At 32.3% G+C, this 18,142-nt stretch overlaps 1 protein-coding gene and 1 non-coding gene across 2 annotated transcripts; one reads left to right on the top strand and one right to left on the bottom strand.

Moving 5' to 3' along the window:
- The first annotated feature begins 395 nt into the window (after nt 1-395).
- Nucleotides 396-469, top strand: TRNAI-AAU (transfer RNA isoleucine (anticodon AAU)). Its single transcript has one exon. It is a non-coding gene; the product is annotated as a tRNA-Ile (tRNA).
- Nucleotides 470-1,757: 1,288 nt separating this feature from the next.
- Nucleotides 1,758-2,908, bottom strand: LOC145949567 (uncharacterized). Its single transcript, XM_083059839.1, has one exon. The coding sequence runs from the start codon at nt 2,852-2,854 to the stop codon at nt 1,898-1,900; it is 957 nt and encodes a 318-aa protein (XP_082915965.1). The 5' UTR covers nt 2,855-2,908; the 3' UTR covers nt 1,758-1,897.
- Between the last annotated feature and the right edge of the window lie 15,234 nt (nt 2,909-18,142).

Here is an 18,142-nt window from a genome sequence, read left to right as displayed (position 1 = left end):
AAGCAGAACGGCCCGTTCTGCTTTTGGAACGGGCCGTTCCGCTTCCCAGATCAGCCCACATTTGCCCCATACACGAAAAAAAAAAAAAATTTAAAACCAACTCAGAATTCGGTTCCCCGGGAACCGAATTCTGAGTTGAAAAAACAAAAAAAATTACATTTTGATGCTCAGAATTCGGTTCCCCGGGAACCGAATTCTGAGCTTGAACAGTAAATGGTTCTATCTCGGTAAATAATCCTGCACAGTGATCATTTTTGTAATTTTTTTTTAAAAAAATATTATTCCAGTAAAAAATTCTTTTACCAGCTGCACTATGTATAAGAGCTTCAAATTCTATTGTTCTTTTATATATATATAACCAAAGTTATAATATATTTGTAGGTTAGACATCAACCGGCCTATTAGCTCAGTTGGTTAGAGCGTCGTGCTAATAACGCGAAGGTCGCAGGTTCGAGACCTGCATGGGCCATATCAGAGCATTTTTTTTTTCACTTTTTAAAGGAATACTTCATTTATTAACTCCTATTGTCAACTTTTTTCCCTCAAGAGTTGGAAATTACTCATCTTTATTTAGCTACCTCAAATGGTCATAATAAACACAATTATATAATTTTTTCGGTAAAAAATTTAAGGAATATGTACAATTAAAGACATATATGAAAGCTCTTAGTTGTTAGCAATGTGTGAACCAGATTCGAGGTATGCTTAAAAGTGGCTTGATCGCTGGAGTTGGGGTGTGGTCACAATAGATGCTCCACTCTTTAGCAACCATGCATATTAATTCGGAATATGACGAATGTCAACCTCAGGCATATATGCTTACAATCACAAGTGAAAACTTTTCTCAAAAGAACCATGAATGTTTCTTTCTGGTCTCATTCATTGATTCTTTTATGCTAAAATAAGGAATAAACTTTATTTCTCTCTCCAAGCAACAGACAAAGCCACAAATTAAGCGCCCTCAATTCTAGTATATATTTTTATTTATATTTAGATGGATATACATACACATTTGAGTAGTGCTAGCTAGCTCTAGCATAACTTAACAAGAATCTTATGAAGTTCCACTATATATCCTATCAAGTCTAGGAACATATATTGGCGTCTGTTTTTTAAGTAGAATAGTTGCTTAGTATGGCTTTTTGTCCCTCTTCTACCAAGAAAGTTAATCAATCACGTGAGACCTATAAATAAGTGGAAAGAGGAAAGAAAAAGAAAAGGTTTGACACTTCCATACAAAATGCAGCCACTTTTATCTTGGGCTTTCTGAGTTGTTCTCTTACATTTTTCACATTTTCATTTCGCTTTTGTACTCTTCAATTAAGTACATGTATATTACATTCAATGAACTAAACAAGGAATCACCATTCACCAATTAGCTTAACATTACATTTAAATTTCAAATCAAAAAGTATTAATTTTATGGATTCCTTTACTTTATCATATAATCTGCGTACATCTACCATTTTTTAATGAATTTTTTTAATAACATCTCTCTCACACTTAAATTTCAAATGTTAATTATAACATATATATATATATATATATATATTGTCATCCATTTAATTATATGATAGTTTAATATCGGTAATCAAAAATATAAAAATTAATTGACTTTAAAGTTCCTAAATTTAACAAAAATATAGAATTTTATATAACAGTAGTCAACGTCGTCACTATCTAATACAATAATAAATAACTAAACATTAAAGAGTTTCATCATCTCAAAAAGTAAATTAAACAAAACATAACTATAGTGAAAACTAAAAATAATAAATTATAAGGATTAATTAATTTACACTCTAAATATATATGAGATAAATATCTATACATCAATAACTATCAGCAAGTTAAGTGACATCATGACTCAAGAAGTGAGCTTAATTCTTAAACTATTCTAATCAGATCTAAACGCTGTAGAAGTCTGGGAAAGAATTCCCAACAAGCTCATCCTAACATCAATCAAACTTTTATACAAAATCTTCACTCTTTCCTCAACAATCTCAACCCCATGCTCCAGTTCCTTGCAACTCATCTTCACTCTCTCAACGGCATACTTCATCTCCTTCTCCCTTTTAGCCTTCTCCTTCATCTGCTCCTTCAACTCTCTAGCTGCAGCCACTGTCTGCTGCAACTCTGACCAACACCTCCTTCTCTGCACCTGCTTCTTCTTCTCTTCTTCCTTTGCCAACTCCTCCAACAATCTCAACCAAGAAGAACTCACAGGCTGAGACAACTTCATCAGGGGCAATCCACGTTTTGTGTCAAACGATAGACCAAGCTCAAGAAACCTGCAACACATCAAGGCCATGGCCTTGGACCCGCACATAGCCTCACTCAGTTTATCTGTTTTATGACACAGCTTTTGCCGCAACATTTTCTTCAAACACTTGCCACGGTTGTTCTCCATGTTTTTGCACCTCTTTTCAAAGCCTTGACATGAATCCAAAAGCTCCAACACACGAGTTGCAGTTGCAGCACCACTACCACCCCTATCAACCAAATGCAAAACCCCTCTCAACGTCTCCACGTACTTATTGATGTGCTCCATTTTGTCCATAAAATAGTTGCATGCATCGAGAATCTCAACGTTGTCTTCTAGGTACTTATCAACAGCCACACGATCAACATCATTTTTGTGAGAAATTTTCACAAGAGAATCCGAGGCGATTTTCTGTGTGGCGATGGCAGCATCAAGCATCTGAGCCAACCCTATTTGATCACCTTGTGACCGTAGGGCGTCAAGCTCCGCCGTGAGTTCCCGGTCGAACCGGGTTTTCTCCGGCAAAGGGGACACTGCCGGCTGAAGCCGCCGCAGGGGGAGGCTCCTTAGGATGGTTGTTGGAGCCCTCATAATTTGTGTGCACAACTTTGTATAATTCTTTGCTACGCAAAGTTTCAAGGTACATGCATGTATGTATAACTTGACCAGTTGATATTAATGTGGTGAAATATATATAGAGAAGAAAGGCATATCTAAAAGGACACGTGTCAAGATTATATTGAATATAAAGAACGCAAAGTGAAAGTGATAAAATGTGTCACAATCATAAGGTGGTTTCTAGCTGCAATTGGTATGTAGAAAAAGGGTGATCGAGGATGGGACCAAAGTGATGAATTGAAGTTTAAAGCTTGGACGCCGTTGAAAGGTCACGTGGGCCCCACTTTTTGTTTTATTTTGCGGTGAGGGCAAATAATTGGGTGACAAAGGTGGGTGTTTTTGGTGAAAGTGAGCTGTGATAAGAGTGCGTAGTGTATGAGGACACTACCACGTAGTCAAATATTCAGTGTGATGGACCCAACTGGCTTCAACAATGTGAGTTTGTTTCCAATTATTGGGACACACTCTTTGCATAATAATATAAGAGAAACCTTCTATATATACAAACCTACGGTGCAATAAATTATCATATGTATGGAGTGACGACGTGATCTCGGTTAATCTTCATTGTATAACACTTAAATGAGTTTTTTGTTAAACTTTTTAAATTAAAAAATTCGGTTGTATGTCACATATTATTGAGTGTCAAACTAAATATATTGTGTGATGATATCAATCGTCTAATAATTTCTATTGCAATACAAATATTCTATTGTCTTTTAACTTTTATTTTTTATCACATAAAAAAAAAGGTATTGGGGGTCATCATGGTAATAGTAATTAATAATAATATAAGAAGAATAATAAAAGAGTATTATGAGGAAGGGCAAGGTTCCAATTGCGCCATTACTACACAACATATAAATATATATTTGATATAAGTTTAATGTAAGAGGTATGTTTTAGGGGAAAAAGTATATAGGTAATTAGTAGTTAAAAAATTAATCATCGAAATTATAATTATATATAATAGATTATTAAGATAAAGTCGTTCTCTTTAACTTTTTAATTAATAATTATTATTGTTCTTTATTTTAATTAGAATCATTATGTTTTTATTATTGATTTTTCTAGTTTATGTAAAAATTTAATAAATATCAAGGTTTATTTGTTTGTTCTCTTTCATATTCTTGACAAAGATTGGAACACAAGTTAATTAACGTATTATTTTATGTGACGTAAATTCTACCATGATCTTAGAGCTATTTTATAATAGTAAAAATTACTTTTATTTTTACTTTCTTTGGTCATTGTAATAGGAAATTGATACGGTAATTGAATCCATTTTATACACACTTCATGAAAGTAATTATGTTTTATTTGATTTGTAAAATATGGTGTCAGTTATGATATTTCTTTTCAATATTAGAATCATTATTCACCTCAATTAACTTCTTTATTGATACTTATTTAATGAGATATTATACTTAAGATTGTAGTTTTTATTTCTTGCTTGCTTTTATAATTCTTACTCATCATAAATCATACACACACAAGTTTTAACGAGAGAAAATGCGTATTTATAAAATAAATCTTATATATATATAAGTTTTATTAACATGTTTGTATTTATATATAGGATATATATTAAAAATTAAAATTATTAAATAAAATATATGTATTAATATTTTTAAAATATTTAATATCTTTCTTTAGATAATGAGTTAAATTTATTCCATAACAAGTGTCCTTGACACGTAATCTTAAATAACAACATCAAAAGTATGTCTCACTAAAGATTTTCAATTAAAAATATCTTTAAGCCTCACTAAAGATTTTCAATTAAAAATATCTTTAAGCACAGCGACCAGTAATGTTACTATAATAAAATAGATTTTTAATGGCATTTAATATGACTTTTAATAATAATAAAAATTGTTACAAAATCTTTTACCGGTATTTCATATATTAGTTATTGTATGCAGTGTCGCTAAAATATTTATCGATAATTATTCTATATGCTGGTAAAAACTTTCATAATAGTCGGGAAAAGTACATAACTTTTTGTGTCATTTGTTACTGACATTTAAAATTCTCGCTAAAAATTTAAGAAAAGATTTATAATACTCTTTAATTATCTTATTTCTAGTCGATGTAGGATTTGTAAGATGAGTACAAATACTTTTTAGTTACCTTATTTCTAATTGATGTGAGACTTAGAAGATGAAGGTTATCTTCTAAGTATATATTCTTTAATTTTTCAAATCATCTTATCTCCTAAATACCAACTTAGAATAGTAAGTTATAGGCTTAACTCAACCTTATAAAATATACTTGTAAGGTGAGAGTTATCATTCACTTATATACTCTTTAATTATTTTATTTCTAGTCAATGTGAGACTTAAGTTTTTTCTAACAAATAATTGTCGTTAATAGTAAATTTTAATGTGATGTAAATACATTTTTAGTGATCATTATATAATAATCATTAATATTTTATTAAATAATAAAATAAAAACAATTAATTTATTGTTATTAAATAATTATTGGTAATACTAAATTTTATTATTGTGTGCATTATCCAAATAAATATAGAAACTTGGATCTACAATGATTACTTGCCTGTGTTAACTCACTGAATTGTAGAGGAATACGTTGAGCCTAATAGAATATCTTTCATATTGGTAGGCGCATAACAAACTCTTGCATATGAATATTAAATAGATGAAGGATCCAATTTGCAGGATTTGGTTAAAACATAATGGACTCAGTTTAAGAAAGTGATTCATATGTGGATACTAGAAAAAGTTTGGCCTGTAACGAAACATTTTATGGTAGAAACTATTTTTATATCATTTTTTATACAAATATTTATATTTAAAAAACAAAATAAAATAACATGCTATAATTAAATAACGTCACATGTTGGGTACTCGAAACTTAGTTGATATGGTAAAATGGAGGAATCTACCTAATTTCGTGCTTATAACTTTAAGAATTAATTTTTTGTCAAGTCTGCGATCTCGTTTTTCTTTATTTTATCTTTTATTAATTTAAAAAAAAATAGCGTCACATGTATGGCAAACATCATTATTTAAAATCAGCAAAATTTATTAAATATTTTTGTTCCTACTGGAACACTTGTAATTAGTTCCATAATTGGGACATATTTCAGAAAGTTTATATATATTAATTTATTGTTAACATGAAGGGCTACTGACTCAAACGTTGTGAGCGCTGGATTCCTGGACATGGCATGCACCAAGAATCTAACATTTGCTTACATTGTCGCTCTGTTGGCCACCTTTGAGATTGACCCTATATTAAATGTATAATCTTGAGGGAATATTCAGCGTTAATCAAAATATAAAATAAAATAGGTTATTCGAAATGCCCATAAAAAAATTACACATTTTCTTTTATGTGTAAAGGCTCTCTCTATTTCAAGTTATTTAAAGTTCAATGTCTGATCCCTTAACTATATATAGACACACACAACCTATTTCCTTACACATGGGAAAAATTAATGCTACTGATTGTATTTTTGTTTTTGTTATACTCAAATCAATTGCCATTGCTTTTTATATTGATTGATTAATTAGTATCTTGTCGGAATCCCTGTTTAAAACAATCATGGGATTTAAGGAGTAACTGAGATTGTTCAACACCACAAAATATTGAAGTAACTTATGCTGACATTAGTATTAAAAAAAAAACCAAATTTTAGGAATAAACCGATTTATTTCTCATACATAGTACGCAAGTATACATATCATCAAATTTTAGGAATAATAAACTGGTTTAATTCTTATGCATATATAATATGCAAGGTGTATATACTATATTCTGAAAAAAAATTATATATATATATAATATATATATATATACATATATAATTATTGATAATGTTTTAAAATATTAAATTTAATTTAAAAATTAAAAAGATCAAAGATATAAATAGATTAAAAAAATATCAAAGAAAAACTATTATAACTCAAAATAATTTATTGGTAACATTATTATGAAAGAAAAAATTTTAAAAATGATTTATTAAAAAATAATTACTTAAATCACTATTGTCATTCAAAATAATTATAATATATTATGGATGATGAAGACTAATTTCAACAAACATTTATAATATTATTTTTAGTCCTCATCAATAAAGCTAGTTACTTTAGCCCTAAATTAAATTGGTAACAAAACATATAATATTAATTAAAATAATTGAGATAACAAACAATAATTTAAATTAAATTAATTAAAAAGATTTACACACATAATTAAATTAACTAAGTAAAGTATTTAGGTTCCATTTAAAATATAGCTCATAAACAACTTATTTATATTTATTGTATTCTACAAGTACTTATGAAAATATTTGGATAAACATATAAAATACTTTATAAGTTAAAGATGTTTTAAATTTATTTTGATAAAATGTTAACTATAACTTATTGTTTAACATATGCGAAAAATTGTTAGAATATCTGAGTTTGAATCTTATTACCTATGTAAATAATTTTTATTTTTTCACTAAAAACTAGTTTACATTTTTTTTATTTCTTCCTCAGTTCCTCTAAAAGTTTTTTTCTTTCTCCAAAAGTTATTACTTTTTTTCTCTTCTCTAATTTTTTTTTCATTTCTCCCCCCAAAAATCCACATTCCCCTATTTTATATATATATATATATATATATATATATATATATATATATATATATATATATATATATTTAAAAGCTCACAATTTTATTTTTTTTCAAAATTAGCACACCTGAAATAATTTTATTGTTGATATTTATATAATATTTTTTAAATTATTTTTTATAAAATATATAGAATTGATTTTTAATTTTCAAAATTTCTTCCTTCATGCAAAGCACACTGTTCACAATTAACATGAAGTATAAGATTATAAAAATCAACAAATATACAATAAAAGTCGGTGTTTTTATTTTACAAAATAAAAACAAAAAAATTGAAACAATTAGCAAAAGATATGTGAAAGGAATAGGAAATCTTTTGTTTTGCATATAATGTGTAGTGACAATTGTGGGAGTAATAAAAATCGAATAAACACGTTCCATATATCAGTATCATAATTGAAGCTATAAGGTCTTCCAAGTACAACAATTTGTACAAAGGGACTAATGCATGCATATGAATTTTAAAAATAGTTTCTCAACATTTGGGATCTGAATTATAAGATCTGCAAAATCCATCTGCACGATATACAACTATATATTGCCAAATCTTTTGAATATATACGAATCCTGTAACCTTTTCTTTCAGCTTTGTGCCTTAAGAACAAGGCATGCACCTGCCACAGGTGCAAGATTCCTTACTAATTCTCTAATTTCCTTTTATTGCTTAATCGAGTTTTTTTATTAAAAAAAATTAATCGAGGATAACCTTTCTCATATATGCTTTATGAACATTATAATAATATAATTATATATATCATATCACAAGTTTTAACTAGGCCAACGAGAACCAAACCTCAAGATTTCAAACCAAGTGATTGGATCTTTTACCAGCTGTTGAATGAACTCTCTATTAAACACTTTACACATGCTTCTAATTTCGAAGTCATAAATTTTAATTTAAGAGACAAATTTTTTAGTGTATCTTGATGGAATCCAATTTTATGGAAATTTTCTAACGTTGAGACTCAGCCACAATATATTATGTTCCCAATTATATTACATAAATCATAAATGAACCATAATAATTGAGAAGGGATAACAACTTGTAATATAGATTATTGGAATTCTTTTTAAGTGTAAGTCATTATTAGAATATAAAATATTGTAATTAAATATGTGCCAATATTCTAATTGATTCAATGGACCTATCGTACAATAATACGTACAGTTAAGTTTTATATATATGCACTGATACTAAAGGGATGATGCATGTATGTGAAATTTTTTAATTTAGCTCATTAATGCATGACATGCCATTAATAATGCACCACATCAATTATGATGGTTACTAAAATTCAAAATAACTATAAAGATGAAGTAAGCTTTTATACGTACTGATTAGGTTAATCAGCCTCTGTAGTATTAAAACGCTATCATGCAGCTGCAGCTTTACAACAGCAAAAACAATAATTCATGAGCATACGTTAACCAAAAGTTCTGAAATATTCTAGATCGCTTTACAAACTTCCAAGTGTTGATTATTTCACTTTTGATGTAACTTCTCGAGTTCTCACGAAAGACCTTGTTAAATATCATTTTTATAATTAATTATTTCAACTATATTGTGTATATATAATTTTGGTTTATCAATATATATTTATTTAACATAACATAAAGTTGGGAAGTGTTCCATCGCAAATCTAAAGAATGCTTCGTACATAAGCAAGAATCAAATGAGGGTACAAAAATCTGAGTTGAAAATGGTGAAAGAGGACGTAGTACAAAATAAAAGACTAAAAATGATAATTAGGATAGTCTAAGGTGAGATCAACAAAGTCTTTAAATAAATATTTTATATTAATATTTTTTATATTTTTTTCAAATTTTTATAATTTAAAATTCATTTTATTATTATTAAAAATTCACTTTAAAATTATCTCTAAAAATATATAAATATAATTATCTTTTTAAGATTTATCTTTAAAATATTTTTATTTTTTTCTAGAAGATATTATTATTAATTTTAAAAAACCTTACTTTAAATTTTACTTTAAACTTAATAACACATTATTGGATTAGCATATATATAGTAATGATCACCTAAAATTACTTTGAAACTTGTATTAACCAAAGAAAGAAACACGATTCAGAATTATTATCTCTCAACAATGCAAATACTACTTTATATGAGTCATTTGATGTCAATAAACTCCAAAGTGATAATAATTAAGTTTTTACACCGATTTTTTTTTATTGTAATCATTTTATTTAGGCTAGTTAATTTGTTATGTCTTTATATCATCAGTCTTAGAGTTGATAGTTTTCACATAGAATACGTGGAGATGTTATTTATACTCCTTTTTCTTTAGCTCTTTACACCACCCTCTTTTTTTTTTAATTACAAAAATACTTTTTAATGGAAACTAGTTTTTGTAATGTAATATATAACATGATTATATTACGAAAATTAGCTTTTGTGAAACCTGAAAAGAAAAAGAAGAAGGAAGAAGTAAGATGTGAAGGTGAGAGATACTGAAATAAAATAAATTAAGAAGCGGGAAGTGTGATGAGCAAAAATAATTAAAGAAGGGATGTGAATGGATCTGTAAATAGATTGCAAATGAGTTGGATCTGTAAATTGTTATTGGATCTCAATTACGTCCAGTCCCAATCAAGAACGGCCCAACTATATAAGTATAACAGCCTAAATATGACCTGATCATGTAGTTCAAAGTTGATGGAAAATGACCTTCCCAGCATTATATAAATTCAATTCTTTGTTTTAGGAAAGTTATGCATGAAACCAACCTAAACAGCACAATACCTATCTTTGTTCAATTTTGAAGGTGGATTCCTCCCTTTAAAGTCATTTTTTAAAATATGTATATCCAAACCTAATCATTTAAGTGAAATTCTTCCGATAAAAAAATAAACACTTTAGCATTCATCCAAATATAAATATTTTTTTTATAAAGAAAATAAAGATTACAAATATATCGTAATAGAGATTAAACCTAAGTCTTCATGTTTCTAAATATTTTAATACTTTCTCACTCAACTATTAGACTAATTTTAATGGATCCCAAATATAAATATCAAAAGCAAAAGACGAGCAATATTATTAATTTGTTTATTATTTTAAATTCATTAATTTGGTTCATTGTGGATGAGATGAGGAAATCACTCATAAATAATTATGTCTAAATTTTGGTTACTTGTGACTTTTATATATCCTATTTATTAAGATTTTTTTCATTTTTTAATGTGCTCTATATGTAGTAGATTTTTAGGCACTTTATATATATATTATGGCTAGATCTAAGTTTACTTTTAATATTAAAATCATGTTATAAGGCTATTGTGTTCTGGATCTATGAATTTTGGTTTACCTTTTATTGCTTTATTTAATTTCTGTTTTATAAATTTTGTGAACTTTTATTTGGATCTGAAGATGGTCCATGGTGTTTCTGGAATGGGGCGCGATGCAGTAAGGCCTATGGAAAGGCAGTAAGTCAAGGAGTTTATGCGCTGACCGTAGATCACCATGAATGATTATCAGATCTGAAAACCTTTGTAAAGATTTCTTTGAAATGGTTTATTGGCTGGAAAACTCTGGATCTTCTGGTTCAGAAGAGTGTCTCTTGAACACCCCCAGAGAGACTCGTTACTGGGTCACCAACAACGCCACGAACTAAAAAAAAAAAAAAAAAAAAGTTTTTCTGGGTAAAACAAGTTCATGATCCTTTACTCATCAGTAACTTTATATGATGATTTTGTATTAAAATCAACTTAGGTCTACCTATAACTTTTTATGGAACCGTATGAGGGTGATGATACTGGATTTATTTTTATCATGAGTAGCTTCCTTCGTTCTCTCTCTCGCCGTCTTACTGTCAAAGCATCCTCCTCCTCTTCTTCATCTTCCAAAAATCTACTCACTGAGCAAAACCAATCTATGGAGGAAATTCCTCCTAAAAACAATATCTTTGAAGAAGAAGTTTGTTTTGAAGATATTAATCAAGCAATCGACAACTGGGAAATCCCCAAAATCCCTCAAGATGAGCTTTACATCCCTGATGAAAACAAACGTGTTCGCAGTTCTGATTATATTATCAAGACTGCTGAAAACAATATCCCTTTGGATCCTCAAGCTGGTGAAGAATTTCACCTTCTCTCAAAGCAATCTCTTACCGAACACTCTAGGAAGTACAAGTACCTCCATATAGGTTGTGTCCAGGTAGCTGTTAAACCCCTCGTCCGAGAAGGGCTTAACGCTTCAATCCTCATGTGTCTTAGAGATATTAGGCACAATGATTTCCATGATTCCCTTATAGGAACCGTAGAAACAAGTTTAGGACATGGTCCTGTTTACTTCAATTGTTTTCCAAACAAAACTGTGAGTCTCTTAGACAGAAACGTCTTAGATTCATTATTTTTAAATATCAGATTGCATGGGTTAAACATGAAAGAAGGTTCTATCCCTACAGCACTCCTGTTTAGGATCCAATACAAGGTTATGAACACTTGCAACTCAAGGGTTCTCCTTAAAACAACCGATCGGGAAACCACTTTGTTTGTCACTGACATGGCAAAGGCCAACGTGGCTGTTCCCAAACTTATAAAATGGGATGAAGTTGAATTACCCACATCCTGGCAAATCGATAAAGCAACCCCAACCTTGCCCAGACAAGCCCCTGAATTCCAAGAGATTAGGCAATCTGAGGCTGGTAAGGTAGAGATCATTTTTGATCGGAGAAATTCTTTTTCCACTAGATCTGAAGCTACTAGATCTGAGTACAATAGTGCTAGAAGATCTTTTTCTGTAGCATCCCAATCTTTTAGTAATCCTAGGATCATCATTCCTGAAACCAACCTTCAGGGTTTAGACAATTCTTCGTCTATCCCTAGATCAATCTATAGTAGGGCTGAAGAAGAAACCACAACTGAAATCCATTCCCCTACTCAATCTGAAATGCAATATGGTCATCTATGAATAGTTACACCATAGATAAACCATCCCTTCATAAGGAATTTTACTCTGATGTTTGGACAACTCAGAGGAAGTGGTTCCTTAGTAATTTTAAGGGTGACCGTAGGTCAGATATCATAGATTTATTCTATACCTTCCTCAATAATGTCCAAACCCATGTTTGTTTCTTCGATTGGTTAAATGTTTACCTTCGAAGGAATAATATCCACCCACCTTGGGTTATTACCATCACAGAAGACCTTTCTGTCAATACACTTACTGTTTGGCACCGTAAGGACGGGAAATTGGTCAAATCTGACCTTCCGCCTAACAGTAGTTATTTTATCCCAAACTTAGAGGACAAATACCTAGCTTCGCCCTTTAAGTATAAATCTGATGAAACCATAGGAGCTCAGGATATTAAAGCCCTTATGGAACAAAACAACTACACCAACAAGTACCTCCAAGTTCTAGGAGAAAATCTTGTTAGAAAACCTTCATCCTCTGGGACTAAGGATGATGATTCGGTTATCAAACCTTTGTTCAAACCTTTTAGTCTTAACAGTCAGACTAAAAACAAATTTAGAGCCATCCATCTTAACTGGACTAAGTCTTTAGAAGAAACTAAAGAAGCCAAAAATAGCTCTATTATTATCCCTGATACCCCTAGTTCGTCTCAGGTCGGATCTGTCAAGACAGGACCCGTCACTAGGAGTACCTCCCAAAAAGACCAATCCCTTAGGATTAACAAGCTAGGAACCTCTTCTATAGGATCTGATTCTGAAGTTACTGAACCCAGTAATAAGCCTGTTCTCCAGGTTAATCCTGTAATCACTAAGGCTGTGAACTGGAAGCAGCCATCCAAACTTTACTATAATCGGGCCACTGCCCCTGATCTCCTTCTTGAGGAAAGGAATGATCAAAGTTTTCGATCATTCAATGCCACAAACATCTATGAATGGAATATAGATGGTTTAACCGAGTATAATATCCTCAGTACTCTCCAACATATGACAATGGTTTCTACAGCATATCAAACTGCTCTTGATAGTACTGATGATGCTATTGTTGAAATCCCGACGTCTGGTTTTTCTGGACAACTCAAAGGATGGTGGGATAACTATGTTTCTGAAGAAGAAAAGCATGAAATTCTCACTGCCGTCAAAACTGATGCCGAGGGTAACATCATTACCGCAGTTAAGGGTGATTCTATCCCCGATGCTGTAAATACCCTTATCATGGCCATTATCAAACATTTTATCGGAGATCCCAGTATTTGGAAGGACCGATCTGGTGAACTCCTGTCCAATCTTAAGTGTAGAACCTTAGGAGACTTTAGGTGGTATAAGGATACCTTCCTCACAAGAGTCTACACCCGGGATGATAGTAATCAACCATTCTGGAAAGAAAAATTCTTAGCTGGTCTCCCAAAATCTTTAGGAGATAAAGTTAGGGAGAAGATCAGATCCCAGTTTAATGGTGACATCCCTTACGGCCAGTTAAGTTATGGCAACCTCATAGCTTACGTCCAAAAGGTAGCCCTCAAAATCTGTCAAGATGACAAAATCCAAAAACAATTGGCCAAAGAGAAGGCCCAAAACCGCAAAGATTTGGGAAATTTTTGCCAGCAGTTTGGTCTTCCTTGTTCTAAGGATTCTGGTAAACCCACCAAACGCAGAAAATCCTCTAGGCTCCAATTGAGTAATTCTCACAAGCCTGGTAAAAGAACCCCTAGATTTAAGTCTAGACAAATCACTAACACAACCAGTAGGCCTCCTGTGGTTAAACCCACCCCTCGGGGCTTCAATCCTACCACAAACCCTAGGGAAACTAGGACTTGTTTCAAATGTGGCCGTAAAGGTCACTTAGCAAAATTCTGCAGAATCTCCTCTAAAGTTAGAGAACTTAATCTTGATTCTACCATCCAGGATCAGCTTAACAACCTTCTAATCAACTCCTCTGATAGTAGCAATGAAGATGTTGATACACCTATGTCTTCCTCCGAAGATATTCAAGCTGATGATGACCTTTCCTCCTCTAGTGACGAAAGCTCTGACTCTCCTCTCATCAATGTTATCCACAATGATGAGCAAAATCTTCTTCTTGATGTCTTAAAGTCCATTCAAGATCCCCATGAAAGAGATGAATATCTTGAAAAGCTCAAGACAATCCTCCATAAACCTAACAAGTCACAGCTTGATAATAGGTTTGTTAACAATAAGTTTGATCTTACTCAAACCCTCAAACGCCTTGAAAAATCTGCAGCTAAGCCAGTTACAATTCAAGACCTACAGATTGAAATCAGTTCTCTTAAATCTGAGGTTCGTGACCTCAAAAAGAAGCAACAGTTACATGAAACTTTCATATCTCAAATAACTGAAGCTTTTTCCGATAACGTGGTTCGGCATGACCATGACAATCCCAGTGATGGCCATGAATCTGACCATGTCTCCACTGATGATGATACCCTCTTCAACGCTCTGATCAATCATTGTAGCATTCAAAAATTCTATATTGATGTTACTATTTCAGTCGAAGATTTTGTCTTAAAAATAATCGCTCTGTTTGACACTGGAGCTGATTCTAATTGTATTCTGGAAGGACTCATTCCAACCAAATACTTCCACAAAACCTCCGAGAAACTTAGGACTGCTAGTGGTTCTCGACTAGAAATCCAGTATAAGCTCCCTTCTGCAATCATTCAAAATGATAATCTCCAGGTTGAAACTCCATTTCTCCTGGTAAAAAATCTTAAGAATGATGTAATCCTTGGAACACCATTCATTAAATCCATTTTCCCTATTAAGATATCTGATGAAGGTATATCTACCCAATATCTAGGAAAAACAATCATGTTCAAATTTCTGAATAAACCCCTCTTTCGTAACATCAATCAGGTTGATAGAAAGCTTAATCAAATCAATTTCCTTAAGGAGGAAATCTCTTTCAAACATATCGAAAGTCAGCTTTCTCAATCCCATATCAAACAAAAGATTATGAGTCTTCATGATCGTTTTCCATGTCATGTTTGTTCCGATCTTCCTAATGCTTTTTGGGATAGAAAGAAACATATGGTCAGCCTTCCTTATGAAAAGGATTTTACTGATAGGCAAATCCCAACCAAAGCCAGGCCAATCCAGATGAGTCATGAACTTGTCATCCACTGTCAAAAGGAGATCAACGATCTTATTTCCAAAGGTTTAATCCGGAAGAGCAAGAGTCCCTGGTCTTGTGCAGCCTTTTATGTCAACAAGGCTTCTGAAATCGAGCGTGGTGCTCCTAGGTTGGTCATCAACTATAAACCACTTAATCAAGCCCTTCAATGGATTAGATATCCAATTCCTAACAAGAAAGATCTTCTTTCCCGATTATATTCGACAAAGATCTTTTCTAAATTCGACATGAAATCTGGATTTTGGCAAATCCAAATCAATCCCAGTGATCGCTACAAGACAGCCTTCACTGTCCCGTTTGGGCAATACGAATGGAACGTGATGCCCTTTGGTCTTAAGAATGCCCCTTCGGAGTTCCAAAATATCATGAATGATATTTTCAATCCATACTCAAATTTCTGCATTGTCTATATTGATGATGTTCTTATCTTCTCCTCATCCATTGATCAGCACTTCAAACATCTTGAAATATTTTTCAAGGTAATTAAACGAAATGGCCTTGCTGTTTCTAAAACCAAAATCTGTCTTTTTCAGACAAAGATCAAGTTTCTTGGTCATGAAATCTTTCAGGGAACTATCCGACCAATATGTAGAGTCATAGAGTTTGCTGATAAGTTTCCCAATCAGATTCTTGAGAAGACACAACTTCAAAGATTTCTTGGTTGTTTAAACTATGTTTCTGATTTTTTTCCTCAACTCAGTAACATAATTAAACCTCTTCATGAAAGGCTCAAGAAATCTCCCCCTCCATGGACTACTGTCCATACCAATGTGGTCAGACAGATCAAACAGCAGGTTAAAGTTTTATCCTGTCTATACCTACCCAACCCCAATCTCCCAAAGATTGTCGAAACTGATGCCTCTGATATTGGTTATGGAGGTGTTCTCAAACAAGCCATGCATGATTCTGAAAATTGCATTGCTTTCACATCAAAACATTGGAACAAGGCCCAACAAAATTATTCTACTGTTAAAAAAGAAGTTTTGGCCATTGTACTATGTATTTCAAAATTTCAATCTGATTTGTTGAATCAAAAATTTTTAGTCCGTGTTGATTGTAAATCAGCCAAAGATATTTTGCAAAAAGATGTTAAAAATTTAGCATCAAAACAAATCTTTGCCCGCTGGCAAGCAATTTTAAGTGTTTTTGATTTTGACATTGAATATATCAAAGGCACCTCAAACACTTTACCTGACTATCTTACCCGTGAATTTCTACAGGGAAAGACAGAATGCAATGACGCCTAAATTAAGGCCGCGATCATCCTCTTCTAGGGGAAGGGGAAAGGGAATCGTTCTGGGCAAACCAAATCGCCCAGCAAAATCAGCATCCTCAATTGAGGATGACAAATCAATCAAGGTTTCCTCAGAAACCTCAGACAAAGGGTCATTAACCCGAGCTGGGTCATCTCAGCAAAACAAACCAATCGCTGGGTCATCTACTCAGCAAACCAAAGCAGGGTCATCTACCCATCAAACCAAGCCATCGGACTATGCCATGGCACTTCCAACCCTTCTAGCCCTTCAGGATTGTGGGTTAACCAACCTCCCTTCCAAATCCTGGAAACAAATTTTTTCAGAAGAACCTAATGACCTCTTCTGGGATCAAAACCTGAAATCAATTATTTCAGAAATTTCCAAATCAAAGGTAACTTTACATCCAAAAGAATTGGTCGAGCAGCCTCAACCAATCACCCAAAAACAACCTCCCAAGGCCTGGAAACAGATTCTTGCAGAAGAACCTGACCCATATCTGAAATCAATTATTTCAAAAATTTCCAAATCAGAAGACTTGGTTGAGCAGCCTCAGCCAGTTGCCCAAAAACAACCATCTTCCTATCTACCAAAAGAAGGAAGGTTTTATCCTACAATCCAAATGGAACCCGAGTTTTGGGATCCAAATCCAAACAAGATTTGCGAAAAAATCCTTCCACCAGGTTTTCTTTTCAAACCCCTTAGTCTTATCAAGACAAGGAGATTTTACGAATTCATACTGGTGGATTCCAAATCTGTTTCAATTAAACACAATTTTGACAAAAATGATAACCAGCTTATCACGCACTCAACAATTCAAATCCTCAAAATTTTGACTTTCAAAGATTTTGACAATAAACCCAATCAAGTCAGAAAATTTTCTCAGCCATTTGACCCAATTGGGTACAATTACTGGGATTATCTTAATGCCTGGACAAATGTTTTTTGGTTTCAAAACAAACACCACAGGCACTCCTGGCTTATTTATTTTAAACAAAATATTCGGTATTTCTTTCCACAATGGTTCGCCGAGTGGTGGGAGTATTTTGGACCTATCTTGAGTATCCTTCCCCCAGACATCAGAGAAGGATATAATCAGTTCAAATCAAGGTTTGAAGAGGGGACCAGCCAGTTCCATACATCTCTTCATTTCTTCTCAAAGTTCTCTTTAGCTTGGATCTTTGCCTGGCAACACCAGTTCAAGAAGACCTCCAAGCTTCTTCCAATCTTAGGCAAGCAAGCCTCTGTCAAATGGTGGGATCAGTTTGATGCATCCCG

This window comes from Cajanus cajan, chromosome 7 (genome assembly GCF_000230855.2).
Source record: "Cajanus cajan strain Asha chromosome 7, NIPB_CcT2T_4, whole genome shotgun sequence".
NCBI classification, from domain to species: Eukaryota; Viridiplantae; Streptophyta; class Magnoliopsida; order Fabales; family Fabaceae; genus Cajanus; species Cajanus cajan.
Note: the sequence above shows the minus strand (reverse complement) of the source record. Positions and strands in the feature narration are given on the sequence as shown.

What these genes read in the sequence shown, in the direction of transcription:
- LOC145949567 (XM_083059839.1), bottom strand. Translation starts at nt 2,854, where the DNA reads ATGAGGGCTCCAACAACCATCCTAAGGAGCCTCCCCCTGCGGCGGCTT.